The sequence below is a fragment of the Pyrus communis genome, chromosome 8 (assembly GCF_963583255.1).
Source record: "Pyrus communis chromosome 8, drPyrComm1.1, whole genome shotgun sequence".
NCBI classification, from domain to species: Eukaryota; Viridiplantae; Streptophyta; class Magnoliopsida; order Rosales; family Rosaceae; genus Pyrus; species Pyrus communis.
The window spans coordinates 23094528-23106755 of record NC_084810.1 but is presented as its reverse complement, the minus strand read 5'-3'; the positions used below and the strand labels follow the sequence as shown (position 1 = coordinate 23106755).

At 36.0% G+C, this 12228-nt stretch overlaps 2 protein-coding genes across 2 annotated transcripts; both read left to right on the top strand.

The window, feature by feature from the left end:
- Positions 1-854: 854 nt before the first annotated feature.
- Positions 855-3419, top strand: LOC137741577 (acyl-lipid omega-3 desaturase (cytochrome b5), endoplasmic reticulum-like). The gene is made up of 8 exons (XM_068481271.1): positions 855-1288; positions 1403-1492; positions 1764-1830; positions 2004-2096; positions 2335-2520; positions 2605-2685; positions 2826-2963; positions 3085-3419. Exons 1-8 carry the CDS (start codon positions 969-971, stop codon positions 3274-3276), a joined length of 1167 nt encoding a protein of 388 aa, XP_068337372.1. The 5' UTR covers positions 855-968; the 3' UTR covers positions 3277-3419.
- Positions 3420-6458: 3039 nt separating this feature from the next.
- On the top strand, positions 6459-8950 carry LOC137741576 (omega-3 fatty acid desaturase, endoplasmic reticulum-like). The gene is made up of 7 exons (XM_068481270.1): positions 6459-7097; positions 7437-7503; positions 7595-7687; positions 7798-7983; positions 8089-8169; positions 8307-8444; positions 8544-8950. The coding sequence occupies exons 1-7, from the start codon at positions 6742-6744 to the stop codon at positions 8733-8735; spliced, it is 1113 nt and encodes a 370-aa protein (XP_068337371.1). The 5' UTR covers positions 6459-6741; the 3' UTR covers positions 8736-8950.
- Positions 8951-12228: the final 3278 nt, after the last annotated feature.

Genomic DNA, 12228 nt, shown 5'->3' with positions numbered 1-12228 from the left:
GGACTAGCCGGTTGGCCATTTTCTCCTTTTTTGCCCTGGTGAGGCCCACGAGCCCTTTGGCCTAGCCCTCGGTTGGAGACGATTTTCGTGTTATTTCAGGCTATTTTCGGCCATATGGCCCTCTGGCAGGATCGGTTAGATATGGCCTAAGAGTGCACCATGAACAAGCATAGAGATTTTTTTTATGTGTCTGCTTACGTGTGAAGTAGTTTCATGCAACGAGGCGTTTTAGATCAAACACACACTGTTATATGCGAAAATTGAAATGTATAATAGTGTGTGATTGATTTTAGATACTCTCCCTGTATACTCTTGCTTGGTGCACTCAGGATGAAGCCGTATTAATCCAACCCATTAATGGGTGCACCATATTCATCCAAGCATAGAGATTTTTGCATTTTCGTGATGGTATTTCAACCCAAATATGTAATCTCAAGCCAATTCTATTGTGAGAAGTAACAAAATAAGACATTGCGTGATAAACTTGAAGTATTGTCGCTCGAAAAATCCATGTTGTAAGTAAGTTTCTCTTTCAGGTAATGAAATGACGTTTGCCAGGATCTCAACTCAATTATGTACTATCATGCATGAAGTACAAAATGCAAAATAGTGCGTGATGGACTAAGAATATTGTTGCTCAGGGTTTTTGTTATAAGTAAGTTTCTCTTTTGTGCAACGAGATGTTGTACCAGTTTCTTAAACCAATCACTAGTCTCATTTGAAAAGTTAAAACATACGACAATACATGATTGATCTGAGATGTTATCGCAATGAAATCTTGTAGTAAGTTTCTCTAGGTGCACCGTTCGAGGGTGCACCCATCATTGCACTGTGCTTAGGCCTATAAATATTAACTTTCTGACCTTAACCTCGCTGCTTGTAGCAGCCCTCTTGTCCGCTCCGCAGTGGATACAGAGATTTTGAACCAGTGGTTTCCTCCTCCTCCAAAGGATTCAACTTTTGCTACAATGGTGGAAACTCAGCCCCAGAAGCAGCAGAGCAAGCCCATCAATGGCGTCAATGGGATCCATAACCACCACCATGACGAAGCAGATTTCGACCCAAGTGCCCCTCCTCCATTCAAGATAGCTGAGATCCGAGCTGCCATTCCCAAACACTGCTGGGTCAAGAATCCATGGAGGTCTCTTAGCTATGTTTTCAGGGATTTGTTTGCCATTTCTGCAATGGCAGCTGCTGCCATTTACTTGGATAGTTGGTATCTTTGGCCTTTGTACTGGGCTGCTCAGGGAACCATGTTCTGGGCTCTCTTTGTTCTTGGACATGATTGGTAATTTTCACTCACTTCATTCTCCATTTATGCACATTTTTCAGCATTTTTTTTTTTTTATACATTTTTCTGCATCTGCTTGGTTCTAATGTGATTTGTTTTTTGATTGAACAGTGGCCATGGAAGCTTTTCAGACAGTAGAATTCTGAACACAGTTGTGGGGCATATATTGCATTCTGCAATTCTTGTACCTTATAATGGATGGTTGGTTCCTCGTAAACTTCATTGCTTCATTACCTGCTTCCAATGATGTTTTCCGGGAAGTGATTTTCGCGCTCCCCTTTGTCTCCCCTGCACTTATCCTGTTTGTTCTAGCCTTTGGGTTCAATAAATCGAAGGAGAACAAGCGACGGAAACAAGAGAAGTACAGAACGAGAAAACGAGAGCGTGAAAATCACTACCTGCATTTATGCTTTTGATGTTTGAATTCTTATTTGGTTGAAATCTGAGTCACATTTTCATATGATTTCTTCAGGAGAATTAGCCACCGAACTCACCATCAGAACCATGGACATGTTGAGAATGATGAGTCATGGGTTCCTGTAAGTGCTTCCTCTTAATTCAAACCCTTCCATCTACTTGTAAATTGATCACAATGCTCTTACTTTGCACAAACAGAAATACTAGTTCTGGAATCTGAATCTGCTGATGCTGCCTTAATCTTTGATAAGTAACTAATTAAGCTGTCTGTTTTTCGCTATCTTTGTCGATATAGCTGACTGAGAAGCTTTATTCGAGTCTCGATGAAAGTACCCGAAAATTCAGATTCAGGGTGCCTTACCCCATTTTTGCATACCCTTTCTATCTGGTGAGAACCCCATCTTTTATTGCTCATATATTTTCGGACGAGTGATTTTCGCACTCCTCTGTTTTCTAGCCCTTCGATTGAATTAAGCAAAGGAAAATCAAGGGCGAGAAACAAGGGGCGGAGTGCGGAAGGAGAAAACGGGAGAGTAGTGTACTGTTTAGCTTCAATTGTGTTTTTGTGATGGTCTGTGAAGGCTAAATTTTGCTTCTTTTTTGACTTGGTTGGCTTTCGCTTTCAGTGGACTAGAAGTCCAGGGAAGAAAGGTTCTCATTTCAATCCGTACAGTGACTTGTTTGCCCCAAATGAAAGAAGAGATGTGATAGCATCAACTACTTGCTGGACTATGATGGTTTCCCTGCTTGTCTATCTATCGTTTGTCGTTGGCCCTGTCGAAATTCTCAAGCTTTATGGTGTCCCTTACTGGGTTAGTTCAGTTTTTCTTCATGATAATATACACTTGCCTGCAGAGAGTTTATTTTTCCTAGTTCTCATAAACTTTTACTTGCAGATTTTCGTAATGTGGTTGGACATGGTCACATATTTGCATCACCATGGTTATGACGAAAAACTTCCTTGGTACCGCGGAAAGGTAAAATTGATACATTAACCCTAACAACATTGATCATTCTTGGATGCTAATTTACATGCTGCAAGTGAAGAACATAGTACCCAAAAACTGGAGATTTTATTTAAGAAGCTTTAATTTCCTCTCCTGGTTTGGTTGTGTAGGAATGGAGTTATCTACGAGGAGGCCTCACAACTGTAGATCGCGATTATGGAATGTTCAACAACATCCACCATGACATTGGCACTCATGTTATCCATCATCTCTTTCCTCAAATCCCACACTACCACCTAAGAGAAGCAGTATGTTACTTTACCATGTTTTTCCCCACTTTAACAAATTAATCATCCCTTCACAATTTACAGTTGCAATCCTTTAGCCCTACCTGTTGATTCTCATTACATTCACATGCTTGTATTGCAGACAAAGGCAGCAAAACCAGTTCTGGGGAAGTACTACCGGGACCCGAAGAAATCTGGGCCGTTTCCGGTTCACTTGATCGATAACCTGTTGTCAAGCATGAGCAATGATCACTATGTTAGTGACACTGGAGACATAGTATTCTACCAGACAGACCCCAAGCTTTTCAAAAGTCTCAAAGGCAAGTCCAATTGATTTTTCATTTTTTGGGGTTTGCTCAATTGAAATGGCAGATATGAATTGTTTTCTGTATTGCATTATCTGCCTCAAACCTTGAGAAGGATAATTGTATTTGGTGATTGGTTTAGTTTCTAGCAAATAAACAATGGTTTGGTTAATTTTGTTTCGGAGTATTTATTCTAGATTGTTAGTTTTATGACGATTTAGGCCTCGTTCCGTGAGTTATTCTATCCAAGCAAGTCTTAGACAACAAACGAGGCCGAAGGGTAGATGAAATGGCCAAAAAAAAAAAAAAACACATTTCATTTCTTCATTAACCTCCTAAAGTTTTTCATGTGAAAACTTCAGATTTGTGCTCACTTCTTTGAAAAAGAAACGAAGAAGCACAAGATTGGTTAAAAGTATATACTGGCCAAGCCCAAGGCAACTGCAAATTAAAGCCCACATCCTTCCCATGTGGAAAAAGTTAGAATTCTCGTCAACTTGGACATTCAATGTTAATAGTCCGGTATCCGCTATGTACAAACGTGGACGGTCGATATGTCGTAGATAATGTGCAGATATCAATGTAACTAATAACATACCAACGTATTATCGATATAATATCCACGACAACAGACATGTATTATGCTTTAAACTTTTGCAATTATAACTAAACCCAAACCTATATTTCGAGTTTTTGCCATTATCATTACGTGTCACAAAACAAGAACAATCACCTTTAACTATTTGGTCTAGTAACACAGTTAACATTCTATAAGGGGGGATTCCGAGTAAACTCGCGAATTACAAACAAAAACAAGAAGAATCATTACAAATCTAAAACTTTAGCCACCCAAAAATTGAACATCATTTCAGCTGCAACATGACGAACGTGTCCCGGATGAAGACTAAAACATCACCAAAAATAGCATCATTTCAGTAATTTAGGAAGTGCTAAGCGTCTGGTTAGTTGATTATTTCGTGGGGTATTCCTCCTCAGCTAACGAACAAGATTGGAAAACCACAAAACCAGCCATTACCAAATTTAAAATAACTTGGATTTCTGTCTGTCTGCTCTCTGTGCCAAAAGAAGAAAAAAGACGAACAAAGGGAAAAAAAGGCAGTGGTGCTGTGGAGATTTGGTGGGTTATATAAATTGTGTACAAGAAAACTCACACACCTAGTTTTAAGATGGATGCACGCATCACAGTATGTAGACAACAGAAACAAGGCTTTACTTGGCAAATGTTACAAATCCTTACCAATTTACTACAGAACCCAAGTGCGTCTTGTTTTTCTTTTCCTTATCCATGAGGAATGGTCGATTCAAATTTTTAAAGGCCATCTCCAGCAAGTGAGTTGTATGTTAGTCAGCAAAGGGTCATATCCTAATCAACATGCAGATCTGGCTACTTGTAGCTCTGGAGTTAACTACAATTAGCAAACAAAGCACTTTGCGGAACCACATGTAATTTCTCTCTCTTTCTTATCTCTTTTTTTCTTTAAATACAATAAGTTATTAGTGTATAGCTCCATACTGCTGGAGATAAAAATATGGGCAAGGCTACACATTAAAAATAATAATATTTAGAGTTCAAACATAGTGATCCACACTCTTTAGCCACAGTTAGATATGCCTTATCATTGTAAAGTTAGTTTATCTTTTTATTTATTTATTTTTTTTTTTTTTTTTGGGTATGCAAGAGAATATGAACACAAGATAATTTTAGTTTGAGGAATATTCTTCTTATTTCACAGCTTTTTCTTTCCTAAATTTTGAAATATAAATCATAGCCCTTTGTGTTTTTGAACATGTAATACCTTCTTAAGTTCGAATCTCGTGGATGGCGAATTCGATACCAAATTAGGCTGCCCATTGTGGGGCTTAGTCGAACTCTCTCTTCCCTTAGTGTAAAAATATTGATGTATTAAAAAAAATAAAAACCTTCTTTTTAATATATTAGATGTTTTATGATTAACGTTTTTTAGTCATAATTTATTTATGCTGCTTCACATCATATGGTCAAATATTTTTTTATTAACTATTTAAAAGTACTAAAAAAATATCATTTTCTACTCTTTACAAATGTATTTTGTTTTCTGATTATATAAAATTCGAAGTTTCATAATTAAAATTTTAGAGTGCTAATAACAATTTTCTAATAAAGTAAAAAATTTATTGATGAAGATGGATCACCCATTACTGTTAGGATAAAGTTCTTGTTGTTTTGTGTAAAAAAATGTCATGTGTCATTTGTTAAGATGAAAAGATCCAAATGCAAATGTTAGTGCAAAAATTGTTAACACATTTCTCTAAGGGGAGAATTGCCCAATATAAAATTATTCGAAGAGGGAAATCGGCAATGAGGTACATATTCAAAAGCAAAATGGGTCACATATTCTATCAAATTTTTTTACACCATTAATAGAATGTGCCCCTTTTATTAATACAGTGCTCACTTGTAATTCATCATGTTTAATTTTTTGGAACTGTTCAGGGGGTATCTTAAAAGTGAGATTCTTTATGAAATATCTGCCACCTCATGTTTTTGGCACAATGTTTTAGACATGAAAATTGACGTTAAATTGTGAGATAGTAGAAAATCTATGAAGAATTCCACTTTTGAAAGAGCCCCTTAAACATTTATCTTAATTTTTAGTTCCTGACTCTCTGGATTTATTATTCTTTCTAACTTGTACATTTTCAATGGTGCATAAAAAAAATAATAAATGGGCGCAATTGAATTAACGAATGTGTAACTATGAAACACAAATTATGATAAACCCAAAATTTGAGACACTTGGGGGTGTATTCAATTGGGAATTGGAGAAATTTTGATGGATTTATAAATCTATGGATTTTTATGGAGTTTAATTGATTTGTAGAGATTCGATGTAAATTTTAATTCAATTCTCTCGAGATCTCATAGGGAGATGGGAGATTTGTGAATGTTTAAAATACTCTACAAAATCTCTCAAATTCCTCAACTTTTTAAAATTCTTTAAAATCAAATTTTAATTGAATATACTTGAAATGTTATAAACTTCTTTAAAATCCTAATTGAATACACCCAAATTTCTAAGGATTTTAATAAATTATCTTAAAATCCTGATTGAATACAGATTGAATTTCAGAATCTCACTTAAAATCCTAACTGAATATCCCTAAATTCATTAAAAAAATTAAAATCCCTCTAAATTCCAATTGAATACAACTCTGGATCTTGGGATGGTTAATGGACTATTCATAAATCCATTAATTCGATTCGATTATCATTCCCTTAACTAGATAAGCCTAAACACATATAAGTATAGCCAACTCCTTAATTCAGAAATATCTCTAGAGTCCGAAGAGTTCAAAAGGTTTCTGTTGTAAGTTGCCCTCCTTCATTGTGTTTATATCTTGTAGTTTAAACTTGGAAATATTTTAAATATCAACTTTTAAATTTAGGTTTTTATTTTTTATTTACTTGTAAGTCTTAGGTGGTTGCAGAAAAAATGGTAGCCAATGTGACCGGAGACCAAGTTGATTTTGACCCAAGTGCCCCTCCACCGTTCAAGATTGCTGAGATCAGAGATGCAATCCCCAAACACTGCTGGGTAAAGAATCCATGGAGGTCTTTGAGTTATGCTGTTTGGGATGTTTTGGTCGTTTTTGCAATGGCAGCCATAGCCAAATACTTAGACAGTTGGTATGCTTGGCCAATCTACTGGGTTGCTCAGGGAACCATGTTTTGGGCTGTGTTTGTTATCGGACACGATTGTGGCCATGGAAGCTTCTCAGACTCTCGCTTGCTGAATAATTTTGTGGGGCATATTTTGCACTCTGCCATTCTTGTACCTTATCATGGCTGGTGGGTTTTCGATATATTTCTTTAAAATTCTTGTACCTTGTATTGAACATTGTTGAATTTCGCTAGGGTTTGTGTCTATGCGCATGTGAGTGGTTCTTGACTTTGAATAGTCTGAAAGTGCATCAATGATCACGATTTGCTCACATGTTTTTAGACGAATGTAGCAAATTTCAACAATGTTTATAAATGTTTAGAGTAATGCTTCGCCATGTTTATTAGTTATGTTTATGACCACGTCCCTAACAGAAGATGGATGTGTTAGTAATGTTGTTTGCAATGTGTTTTAAAAATATGATTTCTTAAATTACTGTATTTTATCAACAATATATAATATTGCAGGAGAATTAGCCACAGAACTCACCATCAGAACCATGGAAATGTTGAGAAAGATGAGTCTTGGGTTCCAGTACGTGTTTACTTATTTTAGTGCTCTTGCTTTGCAACTTCTATTGATCTTCAATATTTCAATTTCTTAACTTGGTTATTATCTATTTCAGATGACTGAGTCGCTCTACAAAAAATTGGATAATGGCACAAAAACGTTGAGATTCACAATTCCTTTTCCGTTCCTCGCTTATCCAGTTTATCTGGTGAGTTAATTTAATTGAGGGATTAATCTGTCTAGTTACACAGTTTTGTTAAGGTTTTCACTGTTTGATAATTAGTTGTTAACTTTACTTTTATTTGTCCGCTAATGCAGTTTTATAGATCTCCTGGTAAAGAAGGATCTCACTTCCATCCAAGCAGTGACCTATTCTCCCCGAATGAACGATTTGATATTTTAACTTCAACTGCTTCGGTTGTTCTAGCAGCTGCTTTGCTGTTGTATTTCTCCATTGTGCAAAGCCCTATTCAAATGCTTAAGTTATATTTTGTTCCTTATTGGGTGAGTTCATTTTAAAATTCTTGTTTAGTTAGTAATATACTAACTTAATATAGAATTAGGGTTTTGTTTAGGTCTATAATTTGATCATGCACTATATTTTCACAGATTTTTGTGATGTGGTTGGATATTGTCACGTACTTGCATCACCATGGTTACAAGACAAAGCTCCCTTGGTATCGCGGCAAGGTAAAACTTTTCTGTATGGATGTGTTTTACATTGCGCTTGTGTACATAACAATTGTTTATTAAGATGATTAATCCTTTTTCTTACATATTATACCCATTTAGTACTGCAAATTGATGTTGTTTTATTTTTGGTGCAGGAATGGAGTTACCTGCGAGGAGGGCTTACAACCGTTGATCGTGATTACGGAATGTTTAACAAGATCCATCATGATATTGGTACCCATGTTATACATCATCTGTTTCCTCAAATTCCACATTATCACCTGGAAGAAGCAGTAAGTGATCCTTAGCTATCAATTGAAATTATTGATTTTTTGTCTTTGCAGACTTGGTCTGTAACATTTGATTTACATGCATACCTACTTCTTTTGCAGACGAAGGCAGCGAAGCCGGTTCTAGGGAAGTACTTTCGCGAGCCAAAAAAATCAGGGCCAATTCCGTTTCACTTGTTCAAGATCTTGGCTACAAGCATCTATGAAGATAACTATGTCAGTGACGATGGAGAAATAGTTTTTTATCAGACAGATCCTCAGCGTCTTAAAGCTTCTAAGAATAAATCTAATTAATCATTTTGGTAATGATATATTGTGGAGAAATGAAGGCAATCCCTTAGTTGTTGTGTGTTGTTTTAAGTTTCTGGATTATCGAGTTTTTATATACATATTATCTGAAGTTTCTACACAATTATTCTATTAGAGGTTGTAATTTTGTCACTTAATTTTGATGATAAGCTTTTTGGATCTGAATATGTAAGTACATGTCTAACAATGTCGTCGTTTCCTTTTTCATGATATTTTAAATTCTCTAACAAATTAACCTAATGAGTATTTGATGCAATATTAACCAATTGTGGTTCACATATTTACTATAAAACGCAAAAGTCGCCCAAATCAGTCTCAATTCGACTTGATTAACTTAATCGAAACAACTTGGTTAAGTAGTGATTGTGACTATATGCTACTAATCTTTAAATATCCTCTTCTATATGGTTTAGGGTTTAGAGTTGGTACAATGTGAAGCCTCCATCACAAAATATAATCTTGCAGGGGAAATATTACTATATTAGCTAGCCACATGACTCCCCATCGGAACTATGGAAATGTTGAGAAAGATGAGTCTTGGGTTGGTATCTCGCTTAATTTAGGATCTCTTGCTTTGCAATTTGCAATATATGTTAATTTCTTAACTTGGTTATTACTTGTTTAATTAGATGACTGAGACGTTTTACAGAAGTTTGGATGGTAGCACCAAAGCGATTAGATTCACACTGCCTTTTCCATTCTTCGCATTCCCTTTTTATCGGCATCTTGAAGAATATCGTACATTTTTATTAAAAAAAAAAGGTTTAGATTGTTATCTTCTCTAGTCAGTAATCTAGCTAGTACCTTAAAAATCGAATTAGGGTTTTGTTTATATGCCTGTGATGTGGTCGGACATTGTCACATACTCGCATCACCGTGTTACGAAAGAAAATCTCCCTTGATATCCATAGCAAGATGACAGTGTTTAGCATTGTGTTTATGTACATAACAATGATATTAGCGTTTTGTCTGGGGTTTATTGATTAGTAAAATGGATTCATTCATTTCTTTGCGGGAATCGAGTTACTTGAGGAGGGATTACAACCGTTGATCGTGGTTTTGGATTGTTTAATAAGATCCACCATGATATTGGCACTCATGCTTAATTAATTACATTTGAGTGACAAAATTACAATCTAAAATGTAGTTAATATGTTGCATTAAGTTTCTAAACCAAGTTAAAAATGATTCTCATTTGAGACTCTGATTGTTCACTCAAATCTAGTGGTTACTGTGTACAATGTGTTATCTTCCATTGACGTGATGCTGCCTTGGTTGAAGCTTTTGGATGCAACGCTGGGGACCAGTTTGGCATTGGAGAAGCATTCTGATCACATTACCGTGGAAAGTGATTATCTTCTCTTAGGGCGGGCAGTGGGTAGTCTCCGACAAGACCACTCTCCTCTCAGCCCGGCGATAGATGACATTTAATCTGGCCTGAGATTCTTCTCCTACTCCTGCAGCATTCATGTTCGACGAACATCCAATGTTGTAGCACATAGATTAGCCAAATTGGCCTTATTTTTTTAGCATGAATTTTTGTTTGTTTGATGAGCCTCTGAAAATTATCCATGATGCATTACTTGAAGTTTGTACAGTTTCGCCAAAAAAAAATAAAGTAAAATATTATGCGACAACTCTTCAAATTTGGGTGGACATATTTGCTTAAATTAAATCAGTTGTATCAAGAAACGTGCAAGATGATATTTTCAGATTGTCAATTATGCACCCAATCTGAAGATATTCTCCTATACAGTTTAGGGGTTTAACAATGAAGGTTGTATATTGTAAACTTTGAACCGATTATAGCTCTTTATTGTAACACCAAATTTGGAGATAATCAAGTTGACCAAAGAAGTATGTACTTTTTCTACATCTAATTTCGAATCTTCCTCTAGTAACATCATCTACTTTTAATGAAGTTTATCTTGACAAAGCAAAAGAAGAATAACATATTTTTCCGTTGACGTGAACTCCACTTTAGACTTCAATCTTTCATTAGAACTCAAATTTAAGTTTTACTACTACTCGTAAATCATATATGAGTTCTAACTTTCCAGTGCACTGAATTCATGCATAATATTCGGAGTCCAAACTTTTTAGTGTATTGGGATAGCATGATATCAGGTCATGTATACCAAGAAATAAATCAAATAATCTTACTTGCTTTGTTCTGTACGGGACCAAACCTAAAGGTAAAAGAAGTTGACAGATGATAGAAGAGCCGGTCGGGGGGAACAAGCTAGCTCATCAGTTTGAACAAAGCAGGGAAAGGTCAGCATCTTGTGATGCAAATCAGAAACTCGATACAATGAGGCTACCGGACCTAAAAATATATATATCCCCCGGTCACAACACTCAATCCTCCCCACATCTCTCAAACTTAATTAGTAAAAACAAAATAACTCCATAAACATAGACCAGCCCAATAGTAACATATTATAACACACACTAATGTACACTAATTATTGAGCTGACAAACCAACAAACGAAGGTGATTGCCCGTTGTTAATGAATATGAGTCGCACATGCATTTACAGTTAACAATCATCTTAATACAACAATGCATACTGAAATTTTTTCTCTAGGGAGCAAAGATGAAGTCCATATCCACACAAATATTTCTCTCCTTCCCAACCCAATAGTGGATAGCTACAACACTTCGCCCTTTCTCATCCTACCTTAACTATCTCAGGAATTTTTGTCAAATAGGTTACACAATAAGAGTGTCTCCAAAGGAGCAAGCAAAATTTTTCTGTAAAAGTGTCATTTGCTAACCTATTTGGCACTTTTATGCTATTTCAAAAATTTGTCATTCTAACCCACTCTTCAAATTTTATCTTTCACTTTAAAATAGTAATATCTTAACTTTATTTTATCTTGTGGGGCCTAAATTTTATATTCAAACTCCTTACTAAAGAATACTTTTGAATAAATATCGTGCGGAATCCAATTTTCTAACCGGAAGAAGTAGTAACTAGTCAGTTGCTAATTCTTTAATTTGCTAACTAGTTGGCACCTCTATTGGGGATGCGTTTTTCCTACATAGCATAGCAAATCTAACTTTACTACCAAATACTATACCCCCTTGAAGAGGTGTAACAAGTTCTATGAAACTTTAGATAATACCCGTTGCAAAAGAGCAAGTAAGAGCAACAACCTTCACTCGCCCAAAAGTGAATCCACCACCACACAGACGCACCACAGCCGGCAGCTTTACTTAACACTCCTCTCAATAATGTGACTAAATCTACCATGCGACAACAATGTCGTACAAAATTGACTTTACCATGCGCATGGTAACATATTCCTGGACACCCCAATATTCAAATCCAGTGCCCGCCTCTTCTCTCTCTCTCTCTCTCTCTCTCTCTCTCTCTCCCACTTTGTCTCTAAACACTTTATGCAGTTTTGCTGCTACAAAACAAATTTGAATCTCTCTTTTTCTTCTGTCACTGCTTTTTTCTCGACTCCTCTT

Bases quoted from the DNA above. Each gene is read 5' to 3' on its own strand.
- LOC137741576 (XM_068481270.1), top strand. From the start codon at position 6,742: ATGGTAGCCAATGTGACCGGAGACCAAGTTGATTTTGACCCAAGTGCC. The intron at 7,688-7,797 runs GTGAGTTAATTT...CCGCTAATGCAG, and splicing joins TCGCTTATCCAGTTTATCTG to TTTTATAGATCTCCTGGTAA. The intron at 8,170-8,306 runs GTAAAACTTTTC...TTTTTGGTGCAG, and splicing joins TCCCTTGGTATCGCGGCAAG to GAATGGAGTTACCTGCGAGG.
- LOC137741577 (XM_068481271.1), top strand. From the start codon at position 969: ATGGTGGAAACTCAGCCCCAGAAGCAGCAGAGCAAGCCCATCAATGGC. The intron at 1,289-1,402 runs GTAATTTTCACT...TTGATTGAACAG, and splicing joins TTTGTTCTTGGACATGATTG to TGGCCATGGAAGCTTTTCAG. The intron at 2,964-3,084 runs GTATGTTACTTT...CTTGTATTGCAG, and splicing joins ACTACCACCTAAGAGAAGCA to ACAAAGGCAGCAAAACCAGT.